We start from the raw sequence: 17791 nt of genomic DNA, 5'->3' as shown, positions 1-17791 counted from the left end.
TTTGCATTTGTGTGACACAGATGGAAATGGAACCATAAATAAATAGTTTTTCAAGACCCTAAAATAATAATCACTCCAAACTAATAACACTCTGAATTTCTTTTTTCCCTTGTCCATCCGTATTGTCCTAGAAAACATCCTGTGAATGTTAATGTTTAGGTCTTACAGGTTTATGGAAGCTTGATATAGAGGATTCTTAACTTTTTCTTCTTTTGACATTTAATAATCTTTGGGAGGCACTGGAAAGACCCTTATATTTCCATCTGCGTAATGAGGGAAATGGTTATAATGAAGATGTCAAGGCTTGGCAGTTTTGAATGAGGTGTTAGGGCATAATCTACATGTACAAGTAAAAAGTTACCTTTTTTTAAAATGTGTATATATTTATATATAGGAGGAGTTGTAGGAGTATGTTTTGGAAGTCTACTATTGACCACCTGGCCAGGACAATGCCACTTATGAATTATTCTACAAGGAATTAAGGAATATCTCTAGATAGTGCTCTGGGCCTTCAGGATGATTTTAAGTTCCGCGACATCAACTGGGAATATCCTGCAGTGGACACAAACAGGTCCAGGAAATTTCTGAAGCGTGCTGAAGATAACTTCTTGGTGCAGGGACTGAGGGGGCCAACTAGAAAAGGTGCCCTCTGAGATGTGCAGTTTGTAAAGAGGTTGTGGACAAAGTGGCTCTTAAGAGTGCAGGAGCTGGCAATTCCAAAGCATGGGGAGACATGCAAACAGGGAAGCAGGAGGAGTTGGCTGAGCAGGGATCTTCTTCTGGAAATGAGTCCATGACTGGGAGGATGACAAACTCCCAGCAAACCCTGAGCTTGTTTGAGACTGGCTCCTCCAGCTGGATGTGCATAAATCTATGGGGCCTGATGGAATCCATCCCAGGGTACAGAAGGAGCTGGTGAATGTTATTGTGGGACCTCTCTCCATTATTTTTCAGTGGTTTTGAGTGGAGAAGTTCCTGTTGACTGGAAGGTGGCAATTGTTGTCCCAGTTTTCAAGCAGGGTAAGAAGGAAGACCCTGGAACCTACAGGCATGTCAGTCTCACTTCAATGCCTGGTAAAATTATGGAGAAGGTTATTCTGGGAGTTACTGAAACACACTTGAGAGACAGTGCAGTCACTGGTCACAGCCAGCATGGCTTCATGAGGGGAAAGTCCTACTTAACCTGCTTACTTTCCACTTACAACCAAGGGAAAGCAGTGGATGTGGTGAGTTTGGGTTTTAGCAAAGTTTTTGATACCATCTCTCACAGCATCCTCTTGGATAAACTGTCAATGGATCAATGCAGCCAGACAAGTCCATCATATACTGGGTGAGCAGTCAAAGGGTTACAGTAAATGGGGTGACATCAGGCTGGTGGCCAGTCACCAATGGGGTTCCCCAGAGCTCAGTTTAAGAGCTGGTGCTCTGGAATGTTTTTGTAAATTATTTGGGTGTAGGAATCAAAGATACTTTAAGTTAACTGATGATACTAAACTGGGAGGAACTGTGGCCTCCCTTGAGGGTAGAGGGGCCTTACAGAGAGGGCTGGGCAGGCCAGAGGGCTGGGCAGTCACCAACGGTATGAAATTTAACTAGAACAAGTGCCAGATTCTGCATGTGGGATGGGGCAATCCTGGTTATATGTACAAATTTGGGGACAAGAGGCTGGAGAGAAGCCCCTGGAAAGGGACCTGGGGGTCGTGGTCGATGGCAAGTTCAGTAGGAGCCAGCAGTGCCCTGGTAAGCCCAAAAGGCCAACTGTGCCCTGAGGGGCATCAGGCAAAACATCTCCATCTGGGTGAAGGGGGTGATCGTCCCGCTCTGCTCCGCTCCAGGGCAGCCCCACCTCGAGCCCTGGGGGCAGTTTTGGGTGCCCCAATATACAAAGGGCATTGAATAATGGGAGTGTGCCCAGAGGAGGATGACCAGGATGATGAAAGGCCTCAAGGGTAAGATGTGCAAGGAGTGGCTGAGGGCATTTGGCCAGTTCAGGCTGGAGAAGAGAAGGCTGAGGGGTGACCCCATCTCATTCTGCACCTTCCTCACACGGGGGAGGTGCTGATCTCTGCTCTCTGGTGACCAGTGACAGGTCACAAGGAGCTGGAAGGAAGCTGTGTCAGGGGAAACCCAGGTTGGACATTAGGAAAAGGTTCTTCCCACAGAGGGTGGTGGGACACGGGAACAGGCTCCCCAGGGCAGTGGTCGCATTCCCAAGCCTGTCAGAGCTCTGGTGTGTGTGGGATGCTCTTAGTGACAGGGTTTTGTTTTCGGTAGTCCTGTGAGGAGCAGGGAGCTGGACACAATGGTCCTTGTAGGTCCCTTCCAACCTGAGCTATTCTATGATTCTGTATTAAATATAAAGAACAAATGCAGCAATGACTGCAGACATGGATATCTGCAGTCTTGACTAGAAACCTCGTTAAAGTGTGTCTCCTAGTTGGCTACTGAATGGAATATATTAATTGCAAAGTTGGGTACTTTTAGTCAGGCTTTTCTTCCTACTTTTCCTATTAACCTGATAGATGTCCTGTTTTTATCCTTTTCCTTCCTCTCTAACAAAAGGTGGGATTTGCAAATATCTTTGTGCCAGTTCAACATCTCTTGCTCATGTGTCTTCGCTATTCTGAAATAGAAGCAGTGCTGTGTTTAAGTTGACATATATTAGAGAAAGAAAGACTCTGGACATGGATATTCAGCAGATTTTCAGAAGTGTCTTGACTGGTTGTAAGTTTGGTGGATGCACTGACCATCAGAATTTGGTTCCTGATCTTCTAAGGAGACTGCTAGGAAGTGCAGAAAACAAAACTCGATATAAACAAGAGTAAACTTAATTGTGGAGTCTGGTCTACTTTTGTGAGTCATAAAAATGTTTACCTTTTATTTTCCCCTTATAGATCATCTTTAGCTTCCAGTGTTCTAAGTAACAACTCATGATTTAATTAAAATTTAATAAAATATAGTATGGTATCTGAAGGGTTAGTTAAGAACCACAGTCCATTAAAATTTTTCACATTGAATAAAATGTTAAGAAGGTAACATACTAAGTATTTTTGGCTTTTCCTAGTGAGTTCATCTCTGACCAGAGAGGAATATTATTTCACTGAAAATGTTCAAAGATTTTGTGTTTAACTCCCAAAGTTGTCCTTTTAGCATCAGCAGCATTTGGATCTCTTGCCATGTTGAATGCTCACAGGTCAAGAAGCACGTTGTCTGGTAATGGAATCATAGTCAGATGTCTGAGCTTTGTAAACACCAGTAAAACTTGGAACATCTGGAGTGTTCTGTTTTCCCACTCAGATGGACTTCTGTAATACGTTGAGGACCAATGCTTGCTGAAGAGATGGTAATGACTTTCAAAGAAGAAAGGCCCAAAGTAAGAGCAGGCTTGCAGCTGTTATTAGTACTTTCATTTGGTGACAGAACTATCTGTAGTGTTTAAAAAATTGCTGCCATAATGAATTCTGTTACCCTGTCTGTATACAGTACATGAGAGCTCTAAAAAGAAAAGCCTCTGTTTTTGCACAACCTTTAGAAGTCTGAAGTTTATGCCAGAAATACATACTACCCCTGACATAGAAATTAACACCAAAGTTTTGCTTTCACTGCTGTTCATGACCTTTTTTAACACTTAACTGTATTATACAGTCTTTTAGCTTTGCCACAGATGATGTTATATCATGCATACTAAAAATAGTAAGTTTCTGACTGTGACTCAATTGAATTTCAACAAAATTTGTAATAATTTAATCTTTACATAATGGTTCTTTGAGCTCTGTCCTCTCCTGTGGCTGGAAGAGCAGTAGCTCTGGATGGGTAACACTGATGATCTTTGCTGCTCTTTGTAAGAACTGCACACTTAGGGATGTTTATTGGCCTAATACACTGTACTGTTGAGGGAGATGTGGAAATGCAGTGGATATTTTGCATAGCCGCTGCTTTTAACCAAAAACCAGGTTGCACGTGGTCCATGGAGCCACAGCAGGCTGATGGTTGGTTGGATAAGAAGGAAGCAGCTGGTAGGATTTCATTAAATATGAAGACAGTTATTTTTATGGAATAAGGTGTTACAAGAAGTGAGTACCCTTCCATCTCTCATATGAGAGATGTTGTTTATTCTAATAGGTTTAATGTGTGATCTGTGAACTTTTGGTTTTGTTCTAGAATTGTAATGATTCCTCTTGGGGAAAAAAAGAAAATGCAGAATCCTAGAATCATAGAATTGTTTAGCTTGGAAATGAGCCCTAAGATCATCAAATTCCCTCGGCACTGCCCAGGCCACCACTGACCATGTCCCCAAGTGCCACATCCACATGCCTGTTAAACCCCTCCTGGGATGATGACTCCACCTCTGTCCTGGACAGACTGTTAATAATGTAGAACTTATAATAATGCATGAAGTCCATTCTTCTTGCCACAGAACTTGTTATAGTCAGCCTGAAAGTGCCAGGTGGCTGTGCTTCCTTACTCAGAGCCGTGGTGACTCGGCATAGTGTCAGCTCAGCACAGGGCAATTTTACTTTGTACGTACACAACCCGAAGCTGAGCTTCTGCACCAGGAGACCTACCACAACCCCAAAAGTGGTAGCTGAGGAAAGCAGCTGTAGTCTCCTTTTATTGAGGACAACCAATAGACAGTACAGATCAAGAAAGAGAATTGAGTGTGCAATGTCAAAGCGTTTCCTTAGAGCTGTACCCAAAGCCATTGAAGAAATTGAAGTGGAAATCTTGTTGAGGAAGACCAGACAAAAAGGTCTTCTCCTGCTTGAATGACTGATCAATCCAGGACTAAATATTCCTCATCTCTTATAAAATTGGCTGCAATATAGTTTTTGAAAGAGCTGTGAAATTTAGTATTTACCTTTTGCTCTTTTACTCTACCTATTTTAAATTATATGTAGGCAGAAATGCCTCACTAGCCAGCTTTACTCTATTCTGATGAGTTTTCTGTAGACTTGATTATTATTATGAATTTAGGATCATCTGTTCAACCATTTCAACCATTTCAGCTTCATTTATAGTAGCCAGGATTCCATTGTCACTTTTTGTGGCCATTGAGGACTTCATCAGCTTTTGCCTAATGGTTTGTTAGTGACAATTTGTAAAACAAGATGTTCATCATGATTATAATGTCTGCACAGTTACTAGTGGCATTTGTGTTAACTTCTCACTTCTAGAATCTATTGCCTAAGACAGTCATGACATAGGTGTTTTGTATTTTGAATGTCCCACTTTTTTTGTTTTGAACTCAATATTGTTCATGTCACTCATCTCCTGAAGTTTAACTGTGGCAGAATTCCCTACAGCCAGAAGAGGATGTTCCCTATAGCTACACAGGGATATTCCCTATGGCCAGAGATTGTGGTTCCCTATAGCTAGAGGTGGATACTTCCAGCAGAACAGACCTGGGCACTACGGAAGGTGTTTATTCCTTTATGTGTGTCTGACAGGTGAAGGAGGGAGGGAAATCCCTCCTTTAGCCACCTTCCTTAAGATGCAACTTGGCTGTTAACAGCTGGAAAGGGTTAGTCACTGAATGGCTCCAAAACTCTGCCCTAAGTGTCTGCTCTTCATCAACATCCACTGCTGGTCTCTGCCTTTTTCCTTCTGGTAGCCTGTCCTGGTTTTCTGCCCATTTTCTCTGAGAAGCAGTTAATTCATGGACAGGGCATCCAGCTGGGACTCTTGTTCAGCTCCGGGTACTGGCTTAATGAATTCTGCTTTGTTTAAAACAGTTATCAGTCAAAAGTCAAACCCCAAACTCCAGGGATGAGAACCAATTCAAATTCCTTGTTGTTTTGCTCACTTCCTAAACCAGCTGTATCCATCTGGATTAGAGATGTTGATTTGATTTTCTTACTTACAAGCAGCAATTTTGTTTTGTTATGATCCATGATAGCCCCAGGACTGTTGGTGTTATGTTCCAGGATAGCCTTAGGACTATTTGCAGAAGTAAGTTAGTCATACTGGAGAGTAATTTGCAGTGTTTTGGGATAATGAGGAAGGATGATCTCACTGGAAAATCACATTATGTTAATTGCTTAAAATGTGAGCATTTCTTCCCCCTTTCTGTCTGCATAGAGGCGAAAGAAACCAGTAAGCCGGTCAATTCAAGCTTTGTAGTGATTAAACAAAATGGCTCAAAATATCTTCATAGTTGTCTAAAACTCCCCCTTAGAAAGACCACTTTTGGTCAACAAAAATTTTAGTACAAACTTAAGTCCAGCTTCTGTAAGTTATTAAGTTTCCAGCCCTGGGAGGAATCTGTGACTGCACGTTTACTCAGTGCCAGGGGACAGGGCTGACTCTCAATATCTCTCTGTGCCCTCACAATTTCCTGCTGGCATCTGAACTGGAGGAGCTGTCTGGGAGCGTGCTGTTATCGCTGTCCATCATGGGACACTAAGCGTCTTACATCTAAAAAATGGTCCCTAAACTCTTAATTAGCTCTTAAACTCTTACTAACGTGGGATGAGTTTATGCTCAGCTGAGGGATGGTGCCACCTCAGGCTTCTGTGAAGCTGATTACATCTATCAGTTCATCCATACTTTAAATTTCCTTGTTTTTGTAATGAAAGAACTTAAAAAGAATATTCTACTGCTGCTGTTTCCTTTTAATGGTTCTTGGGTTTATTTATTGATTACTTATTTGGTGAATTATTGAGGACACATTCTGAGATGTACCTGATTGTCCTCATAAATGCTTGATGTTCATATGTGACTTTATTCTGGGAAGGAGGATAAATGGTTGTGTTTCTGAAATAGAGATTTCTAACTGATTATGGATGAAACTGGTAATACTCCTTACACTTAAGTTGCTTCACTTATTTTTGTTAGAACCCATTTTCAGTTTCTTGAAACTGTGCTAGACTTCATCTTCTTGGGCTGGGTGTCTGCAGGCTGAGATCATGTTTGGCTGATAAAATTTAATCTAACTAGATAAGTAATTAGGTTTTCTCTAATATAATCAAGAGATTCTAACTGAGCCCACCATTTTCCTCTGGAACCTGACATTTTGCTGAGGTGTTATCCTGAGATAAGGGATGTATCCTATGTTTCAGCCTTTTGGAGTAATTTTTAAAATTATAGGGACTTCAGAAATGCAAAGCCAAACAACCAAAACATCGGGAAAAGACAGAATAGTGCACTTGAACCTAAATGGGTAAAAAGCAAGAGTCAGCAAGAGCAGGTCTTGCCGACTCTCACTTACGGTCTTGCTGTTCATAAAGCTGAGTTCCAACGTGGAAAACTGGATTCTGTATTAATAAATAATTTTAGAAGAAACCCTTCCTTAGAATTAAAAAATAAAAAATCACTTTAGTCAAACTTTTGGCAATGAATGGTGTGTTTCTTTTGTTTTGGATGTCAGCATTGTCAGCAAAGATCAGATGTGCTGAGCAGCCTCCCCAGCTGCCATGGAAATCAGCTGGAGCTGTGCCTTGGATATCAAGAGCACTATAAAAGTGCAAAGCACAACTGTGCTTCATTTTACAACAGAGACATAGGAGGTCAGCACTTAAAGCAATTAAGAGATGCTAAGGACAATAAATAGCACCACTGTAACTGTTTACTGACGGTCAGCGTCATGCTATGCCTCCCAAAGCTGTGCTCTATTTATGAAGTCTTTGACATTTAATTTCTTCTGTCAATTTAAACTTGTGGTATTTATGTTGCTAACCTCTTTGAGTATGAATTAGGAAATATATTGAAACAAGTTAAAGCTACTTGTGAAACAAACTAGACAAATGTTGGCAGCATCTCAGTGCACCTTTGCATGGCTGTGTCACTGAGACTATAGGAAGGTTTAAAGTCTCTGCAATGTAGATGTATTTTGATGGTCTGAATAGTCACTAATTTCTTAAAAGTGAAACATCTTTTATTTGATTTGTACCCCTTCCCCATGATGATGTTTTTTGCATGTCTTACTGCAAGGACAGGATTTTGTCCTGAAAAGGAAAGTCTCTCCCTCTCTTTTTTTTTAAATCTCTGTAAGCAGCCATACAAGGCTGCAAGGAGTCCTCAGTACGTTCTGCAGCTGGATGAATATCTCAAAAATGATGGATGGATGGATATCTTAAAAATTATTTTGCTTTTTTCACCTTCTGTAAGGCTTTCTGATATATGCAATTTATGCTTTTTCACTTAAAAATAATAATTTTAGAAAAGGAGGAGAGGGGAGAGAAACCAATCTGTTTTGCACAATTAAAATAATGTTCTGATATGACAAACTGGCGGAATCTTCCATCCCTTTACGTATCTTGGAACTTTACCATTCAGCTCATCTTAAGTGTGAAACTTCACATGTGAATATTTAGTTTGAAAGGCAGACAGATCTTGTTTGGGGGGAGGAGTGTGGCTGGTGGGTGTTTTTTATAACAGCTTCAGTGGTTAGTTTTGGAGTGAAGACATGGCTCCTCCAACTATTTTCAACATAAACAAGTGCTTCTGGTTAAGTGATGTGCCCTTGCAAACCCAACATTGAGAACCTTCTATACAGTCATCAGTTTTAATAGACACGGCTGCCACATCGTTTCTAATGAGATGTGACTTTTCTACCTATCATGGTTTTCCTGCTTATAAACCTCAGCAGGGTATTCTGTGTTGGTGGCTGTGATAAATGCATTAATCTGAAATTTTCAAAACCTCCAGAGCCATTTTCACTGATAACACTTTAGTTGAATTCAAAGTCTTGATGGTGAGAGTAACCAAACACTGATTGCTCTGGCAATATTTCTGTGTAATGCATTGAAACATATATTATGTTCCTTTTCCTATCCTGAATCTCAAGAAGTTTTGCACTTTTCTAAAATGAGTACACAGAACAGTAACCCCACATTGAAATGACCATACACTCTAATTTGAAGAGCCAGACCTTTCAGAATTCACCTCCATTGGTTTCTGCCATTAAATTAGTATTTTCACTTATTTAAATGTTGCTTATATTTCAGATATTAGGAGGGGAAATCACAAGCCCTGTGCTGCCTCGTCTGTGTGGAACAGCCTGAGCAGTCTGTCATGTACCATGTGTATGATAAGGTTTTGGGCTTTTTTTAGTCTGATGGTAGTTCCTGTCTGCTCCAGATGCACTTGGCCTCCTTTCTGGGTCTGTATATATTGAAAAATAGATAGAGACAAGTAACACATGTCTACAGCATGCTCAGCTGCTTGACTCAGCCTGGCTTCCAGACAGCCAAATTTCAGAGAAATTGGAAATTTTGGAGACATTGGAGCTTTGTGTAAATGCAGTGGACATGGGCACTGAGGTGAACTGCTGCCTCTGTAGCAAACCTCAGCTCCTCAATCCCACCCCAGCAGCATCCTGCCTCAGCCACTGTGTCTGTGTGTGTGCATCAGCCATCCCTTCAGGCTGGCCAGGTGTTTGGGTGGGTTCCTGTGGCAGTCACGTAGCTGTCCTGGTGCTGTGCCTCTCCCTGCACAGGTTATGCTCCCCATCCGAACTGCAATTCCCACGAGTTATCTTGCTCTGGGCATCTGATCTTGACACATGCTTCCTGCTGCTGGGATTTTCCTTGTGTCTCCTGCAGCCCTGAAGAACCCAGCAAGGTTTTATATCTTTTAAACCCCTCCCTATTCCTGTGTTTCCACATTGTTCCTAATGTTCTTTAGACAAAAAGGGACAAACTGTGACCTCGGCTGATGAATAAATCAGCTCCCTCTGTCTGCCCAGAGATAGCCTCGGAGCACGGCAGAACTTAAGGGCATATTTGTACCCTGCAAGATGGTTAAAAATATCCAAGTCGATTCTAAGTAATCTGGTGTGTTCCTGCAGTATTCCTGGCCTGATACTGGGCCAGGACATAGGTGGCTTTGAGCTGGGCTGGCTCTGAGAGGGCATCACTGGTGGAATGTGCTGTGTCCCTGCGTGGAGCTGCATCGCTGGGTGTGACCTGGGCCTGAAGCTGGGGGTTGACTATTCATGACATGCTGTCTTACCCAAGACCTTACTAAGGTTGTGCTTCTGCTACCTGTGGGCTTTTTTTAAAGCATTAAGAGATGCAGACAAAAGCATAATCTTCCAAAATTTTGGAACAGCTCTGAAACTACATCTCCATAACCTTTGGCAAATGTTTTTGCCCATGCTTAGGTGACAGGAGAGTTGGGCTACCTGGCCAGGTTTCCTTAAAGTGTTTTGAAGAGGGGCTGTACAGTCTGAGTTCTCAGTGAAGCCTTTAAGTTTGTGTTGTCCAGTGGCTTGTCCATGTTAGAAAAACTTAGATTGATGTCCTCATAGCTGAGATGATTCTCAGCATAAGTGAAGGTTTCAGATCTGAGAGTTTATTAGCACTAAAAAGTAGCCATCTCACCCCTCCATACATCTGCATCACTTGGCTCATGCTAGCAGCAGCGCTTGTTGGACTGATACCACTGCTTAATCCAATGGAAAATATCCACCAAAAACCCCCTCCCATCCCCACGTCCAAAACTTCCACCCCAGCCTGGGTATTCTCTCACTGTTAGTCATTGGAACTGTCCCAGAAGTTTTCAGCATCACAGATGGTTGAAACAGAGGTGCAGGGTTGCACTGAGAGAGAGAGAGAAACAGAGAAGTGGATAAAGACAGCTGGAAGGGCCTGGGATCTCCCTTCCAGGAGCAGTGAGGTTTGAGGGACAGAGTTGAAGTGCTTTCCCCCTGGATCAGTCACCCACACTTCTTGTGTTGTGCCTTGCAGAAATAGTTCACGTTGTGATGTTTCCTTTCCCTATATTTTTAATATCAACTGCTCCTGTCCCTGGATTTATTTTTTTTTTTGCTGTTTCTAGGAAGAAATTCTTCCCTTTGAGGGTGGTGAGGCCCTGGCACAGGTTGCCCAGAGAAGCTGTGGCTGCCCCATCCCTGGAAGTGTCCAAGGCCAGGTTGGACGGGGCTTGGAGCCACCTGGGCTGGTGGAAGGTGTCCCTGCCTGTGGCAGAATGAGATGAACTTTAAGGTTCCTTTTCACCCAAACCATTTGTGATTCTGTGATTTCAATGGGAGAAAGAGCAGGCAGTGAAAAGTTGGTGAAAAACAGGTTCTAAGAATGTGCTTCTCTCTGCCAAGGAGCAAACCTGCTGTAGTGGTGCCTGTGGCTGGCTGTTAGTTACAGTCTGCTCATACAGGAGTCTTCAGTGTATGGACAAGCAAAGTTCCCAAGGGTGTACAGTTTTTCTGTTGAACTGTGAGATAAATAACTTGCCCCCCAAATATGTATTTCCATGTATAAGTACATTTTTTTATATGAGCCAGATTATGGCCTTTTTTGCATTGCTATTGGCAGAACAGATTTTTTTATGTATTGTTCTACAAATGGCATCCAAAATACTATATGGTAACATAGTATTTCTTCCTTCATAAAGTTATTTTTTAAATGTATGTATATAGATACATACATGTCTGTGATTTATCTACAACTGACAGATGAGGATTGCCATAGATATTACTAAAATAGTATGTGATTTCTTATTAGAGAAATTCTTTAGAATGACAAATCCATAGATGCAGAACAAGGCTCATACTGACCATGTGTACAGCCATGGAAACATAGCTGTCTTAAAAATAAATGCCACAGATGTGTTTCCTACTGAGTTTGTCATGACGCAGCTGCAGAGGGGAGATTTTCCTTTAAGTGCTTTATTGAGATTCAGAACTGCCCTTTTGCTTACTGTTTGCTTCCAGATTAAATAGGGAATGGATGCTTTATTCCTATGTAAATTGAGTTTCAGGGCTTGAAGGGCCTCCTTTAAATTAAAATTTTTTAAGAGTGGTTGTCAGAGAATTCCTCTGGGCACTTGATCATGCTATAATTATTACTTTGAAATTTCAAGATTTTCTATCACGCTATTCTGTTTGGATGAGAAACTGCTGCCCAGACAGTTCTGCCATGAAACTGATACCTCTGATCTTTAGACACTGCTCACCTCCTGACCCGCACACAGCAAGAAATACAAATTTTTGTGTTAAAAGTGCTGCAGGAGCCAAATTCACTGAGCAGGAGCTCATTCCGGTGTTGATTACAGAACATGTACTTTTACAATTCATGAATGATACATGTTGTTCAAGTTAGAACATGGCTTATCAATATTAATTGAGGCAGTAATTCCAGGGATGAAGCTGCAGATACACATCAAGGAACTTTTTCCACAGTCCAATCCTTTTTATAATCTTTCAGTTAAAAAAAGGTATTGAAAGGGTCAGGACTTTAGAACAGTTGAGAAGTTTTCTGTTTGTGGTTTATGCAGGTTCAGTATTAGCAAATGTGCAAAAACTGTTCCTGCATAATTTTTTTGGGCAATATGATATGGAATGGGTCCACCTAAAAACACTTTTTAAAGAAATCCCTTTAATAGTTCTTTGTTGTCTCTCCAGAAGGATTAAGAAGAATAGTTGCACATGTTAAGGCTTATCTCAATTTTACATGTTTTTACTGAAACTATTTCTGTCTTTTCTGCTCCTGGCATTTCCAATAAAAGCAAAGAGAAGGGAGAAATAACTCAGCATGTTGTTGGAATACCTTCTTTGGGGTTTTTTTGTTTGTTTTATGGTATTCAGAGCAATTGTGGTTGGTGTTGTACTGAGCAGGAAGGGATATCGTATGGCAGGAGCCCAGGAGGGAGAAGAGAGCCTGAGGTGTCTCAGAGCTTTGGGCTCTCACTTCACAGGTGATTTTTTCAAAGCAGATCAGTCCCTAGGCTGTATAAACCAGACAGCACCATGCAGTATACTGGCTTTGAGGGGGGAGGAGAAGGAGTTGGTTCGTCACTGGTGGACATAATTATTCTTATTTCCTCAAATTAATTTAATTGGGGGTGAATGTGAAAAGGTGTTTAGACTAAGACAGTTAACAATAATTTCAGGGTTAGGCCGTGAATCTCCTGGGGACCAGGTGCACCCTATCGATCGCGACCTGGCGTCCGCAGAGAAGACAAGAGACTGCACTTACGTTTGACAGTGCTGCGAGACTCCTGGAACCCAGCCGACTCCGAACCCCAGCCCAGGGCTTCACACTCCTGCTCCTCCCCTTGCCCGTGCCTGGTAGTGGTGCTTGCAGCCCCTCTGCTCCGCTCTGCCAGCCAGCACATCCTCCAGAGCCCCACACTGCGCTTCCGCCCGTCCTCCAGCGTCTGGTACACCCAGTTGGGGGTAAAGGCGGCCGCGTTGTTAAGGATCAGTGAGACCAGGGCTACCAACACAGCTGTGGCTACCAGTTTCTGGACAGTCATATCTGACTGTCAGCTCGCTGCCGGTCTCTGATTGCAGATGACACGGGGTCCCAGTCAGCTGCAGCACATTGAAATGGGGCTGGGAACAGGCGGCTGCGCTGGGCGGTTACGGGGGGCTAGAGGACATCACCGTTCATTCTTGAAGTCAACTCCAGAGAGGTTTATGATCAAGGAAACGAGAATTTTTTGAGGTAGGTAGGAGAATTCCATAAAATAAGAACACAGAGAAGCTTTTCTAAGTCCTTCCTAGCGTTGACTTATCCACCTTCTTGCACTTTGATGAGTAGTGCCAGTCCCGTGGTGAACTGGGTGACAGGGAGGTCCATTCCGTGTTGGACGGGGTGAAGCCAGGCAGAATCCAGTCTCGGGGCAGGAGAGCCTGAGCTGAGGCGGGGCAGAGGCGGGATGCTCGCCGGAGCCTGCCGAGCGCAGGGCTCTCCGAGCCAACCAAGCGCCTCTCCAAAAGCCTGGGTTTGGATACAAACTTCAGAAAATCCTGCAAACGGTGACAGATGTCATTCTCTCAAAGCCAAGCTGAGCCAGAGAGGAATGCGGTCATCCCAAAGGAGCTCTGCACGTCTGGAGTATCTCGAGGGGGCTGCTCTGCCGTGCTCTCCGAAGATCCGAGCTGTGAGTGCCGGGAGGAGAACAGCCACTGCAGTGAGGAAAAGGCCCCCCCACCTCCCCACCAAGAGGAAATGGCTGTTTTTGTGGCTGTTTTTGGTGAGCCTCAGGGCGTAGTCGACTGCAACAAACAGAGCCACTGCCACGGCAGTCAAACATTAACAGGATGTGTTTCCTGAAAGGAAAAGACTATGGAGACTTCTAAAGTTTTCCCTCCTCCCCTCGGAGAGCCCCCTCCCCCCCTCACGCCTCCTCCCCTCCCCGCTGCCCCAGCAGAACTGCCCGGACCCGCAGCGGTTCGGGGAGCCCGGGGAGCACAGCGGAGCTCCTCGGGAAAAGGAGAGGAGGAAACCTCAGCTCCAAGCCTCGGAGCATCAGCTCCGTGCAAGCAGATTGAGGAGAGGGATATTGAAATATCTTTTACTGGAAGCAGAACAATATTGGGGTTCGGTGTTGGACAGCTCGACGAAAGCGCTATGAGGCTGCACTGCTGTCCCCGTGCTCTCTGCACCACTGGGAGGGACCGTGGCAGATAAATAGGAAGTATAAAATCTGGAGACTCAACCCGATAAACAGAGCGGTCTGGGGGTGTCTGCAAAGGCAGGGACAAGTGCTCGGGGACGATGAGGCTGAGAGTCGCTCCACTGCTGCGGGGGTGGCACAGCCTGAGCCCGTCCCGGCGCCGCAGAGCCTCGAGGGGGGCTGCCCACCCCGCAGTGCCCAGGGGATGGAAGCGCCGCTCCCAGATATTTGAAGGGATGTCCCAGTTGACGGCCCAGCACGGAATGCACTGCACAGGGCAAGGCAGGTGCTGCTCTGATAAACAGGTTAAAGAGAGTCGTTGAGGGCATTCCAAATTGTCCTTGAACATGGATGTTTGCAGAGCGGTCTTGCCCAGGCTGGCTCTCCGGACGGCCCTTTGCTGTTCCATCCGCTGCCTCGGCAGGACCGAGACGAGGACAGGGATGCGGCGGGCACTGCCCTGCGGCGGCGGCCGGGCGGTACTGCCGGGGGTGCTGCCCTTCGTGAGCTAAGCCTGGCGAAGTTCTTCGGGCTGCCAAAATACCGCTCGAGGCGTAGCATTAACTCGGAGCCGGTGCTCTGAAAGCGCGACACTGCGGTCAGCAGCCTGGAGAGGGAGTGCTGAGGAGCCCTGGAACAGAGCGGCACCCGAGGGGCTGGCACAGGAGTGCGCATCACTGCAATCCATAACCTGAGAAACGGGTCTGATTTTATAGCAGCTCTGTCTGACCAGGTTAGAGACTTCACCCCTAACTGGCAGATCTGCACCGACCCAATACACAAACTGGTCAGAAATTTTTTGCAAGGCTACGTTTTATTTTCTAAGACTTGTTGCTGAGAGGAGCGGGGAAAGTACCAATGAAGCTCATATGCCCCAATGATTAGTGTACAGCTATTGGAGTTGAATGTACTAACCTGGCTGTGAACTCACCCCTCCTCCATGAACTTGGATCATTTTTAAATGAATTTAAATGAATTAAGCTTTATATTTTTATTTATATTAATTTAATATTTAAATGAATTAAATTAATTCAATGTGTACTTTGAACATCTTCATCCTTGAGAGCACTATAGCATCTTTGGTTTCTCTTTTTCCCTGTGATTGGTGATGTTTCTGTACCTCTCCTGTTTTAGAACTTTCAGTATAAACACACTGGTATCTGCCATTCTTCAAAGAAATTTCCTACAAGCAATGACCATATTTTCATATTTTATAACCGTTGGATTATTTGTTTTCATGATTCTATGTTTATTTTAAGCCAGGCATTCAGCAGCAAGGCAGGGGATGTTTATATGCAGATAACACCAGGAAAAAACCTTTAGGGAAAAATCACACACCTACTTCTGCCCCCTCCCGTATTTGATTTCTGTGATTTGTGAAGTCTAAGTGTGTATTTTCAGCAGGGCACAGACCTCCTTCACATGTTACATGTTAAAAAAAAATAATTATATTTTACAAAGGCTGAACAAATCAGTCTAATCATAGAATCATAAAAGTTGGAAAAGATCAAGTCCAACCATTTCCCCAGCACTGCCAAGGCCACCACTGACCCATGTCCCCGAGTGCCACATCCACACAGCTTTTAAATCCCTCCAGGAATGGTGACTCCACCTCTGCCCTGGGCAGCTGTGCCAGTGCCTGACCACCCTTTCCATGAAGAAGTTTTGCCTAATATCCAGTCTAAGAAGTCTGGAAATCATTCTGATCTGTAATAAAAAATAAAAAATGACCTTAGTGAACACTCCTTTGCTGACAAACAGGCAGCAGGATGTGCACTGTGTTCCGTGGGGCACAAGAGGTTTGTGTAATACAAGCCACATGGAGCAATCTCTTGGTGTTGGTTTTATCTGGGTAAGTTTGGAGCAAAGCTGTGTGTTCCATGGGATATTATAGACACATTCTGTAAAGCTGTTGGTGTTTTATCAGATGCTCTGTTTCCACCAGGGAAGAGTTTTTAGGAATAACCTTATCAGCTTTCATATATGAAAAATGCCTGACATTGCTCAGAGCAGCTCATATCATTAACACTATCAAGAGTTTCACTGGATCATTACAACTTTTCATCTATTACTTAATTCCTTGTTGTCTTTTAGTCCTGCTGAAAGGCACAACCAGAATCCCACAAATGCATTTTAAAAGCACCAAAGCTAATTTAGCTACATCAGAAAAAAACTCGTTTTCTCAAGTCCTGAGAGTTTTCTAGTCTACTGGAAGGTGTCCCTGCCCATGGCAGGGAGTTGGAATGAGATGGTCTTTAATGTCCTTTCTGACCCAACCATTCTGTGTTTCTGTGATTATCACCTGTAACATAATGTTATAGGATACAATAATATCTTGTTATATATAATATAATGTTATCCATAATATCTATATGGTAGGGTCCAGTTCAACAAAGTGGGGCCCAGGTTGGAAAGAGAGATGCTTTTTTTACCCTGATCCTGATCAGTGTTCATTTTCCAAATATAAGCCATTAAATAGAGGGAGAGAGGTTTTGTATTTCGATGCTTCAGACAATATAAATCTCCAGCACTTCTAGATAATATTCCATTTATGGGAGTTTTTCTTTAAACTTACAAACAAACAGGCAATGAAAAATACATGGGAAAAGAAGGTTTTATGAGATCAGATTGCGGGCACTACAAACACAGTTCCATGGAAAAATAGATGGGAAAGGTCAGATACAACAACAACAACTTTTTCATCAAATACGTGGTAAAACGTGTCCACTCTTAAGAGGTGTCAGCATTTGCTTCCCAGATCCCTGGCACTGTGGATGTGGCCTGGAGCCTGGGGGATGGTGTATCCCTGTGCCTCAGGGGATGCTTGGGATGCATTCCCATGGCTCTGCTCCTGCTGCTGCTCCGCCTGGGCTTCATTAAGTTCCCAGCTTTGGCTGATGAAATACAGATGTCAGAGGCTTTCCAGGGGGGAGAAAAGGAGGAGGAGGGGAAGAACAGGAAATTCCCAGAGCCGGAGCCAGGGGGAGGGTAAAACATTACTTGGCATTTTATATGGACAGCAGGGCTGGGCCTGGAAAGGAGAGTTGCTGCCTTTTAGGGATGCACGGACAGATCCATCTTTCTCGCTACAGTAGTGGCTGCTGGGAGATAAACAGTGGTTTTCCCTGGGATTTAAATGAACCTGTTCTGCACCTCCTGTTTCTTGTTCTTTCACCACACCCACATCCATCTGCCCACATTCCTGAGGGGCAGCAAAACTTGCCTTGGTGCTGGAGGTGTGTGCCTGCCAGGGAGATTGTGGATCTCAAAGCCGAGGCTGGTCTTCTGAAACACAGAGACACATGGAAGCGCATTGTGGATGCTCCCAGGATCCCCCTTCCCTTCCCTTCCCTTCCCTTCCCTTCCCTTCCCTTCCCTTCCCTTCCCTTCCCTTCCCTTCCCTTCCCTTCCCTTCCCTTCCCTTCCCTTC

At 43.9% G+C, this 17791-nt stretch overlaps 2 protein-coding genes across 4 annotated transcripts in view; one reads left to right on the top strand and one right to left on the bottom strand.

The window, feature by feature from the left end:
* TMEM204 (transmembrane protein 204) overlaps positions 1 to 14589 on the bottom strand; it is a 31913-nt gene extending 17324 nt beyond the window's left edge. The window contains exon 1 of the mRNA XM_027693748.1: positions 12936 to 14589. Coding sequence (XP_027549549.1) covers positions 12936 to 13215 — 280 coding nt within the window. The 5' untranslated portion in view covers positions 13216 to 14589. The remainder of the gene's footprint in view (positions 1 to 12935) is intronic.
* IFT140 (intraflagellar transport 140) overlaps positions 1 to 17791 on the top strand; it is an 80875-nt gene that overhangs the window by 48639 nt on the left and 14445 nt on the right. The window lies entirely within an intron of this gene.

Source organism: Neopelma chrysocephalum, unplaced genomic scaffold (assembly GCF_003984885.1).
Source record: "Neopelma chrysocephalum unplaced genomic scaffold, ASM398488v2 Primary Assembly neopelma1_93, whole genome shotgun sequence".
Lineage (NCBI taxonomy): Eukaryota > Metazoa > Chordata > Aves > Passeriformes > Pipridae > Neopelma > Neopelma chrysocephalum.
Note: the sequence above shows the minus strand (reverse complement) of the source record. Positions and strands in the feature narration are given on the sequence as shown.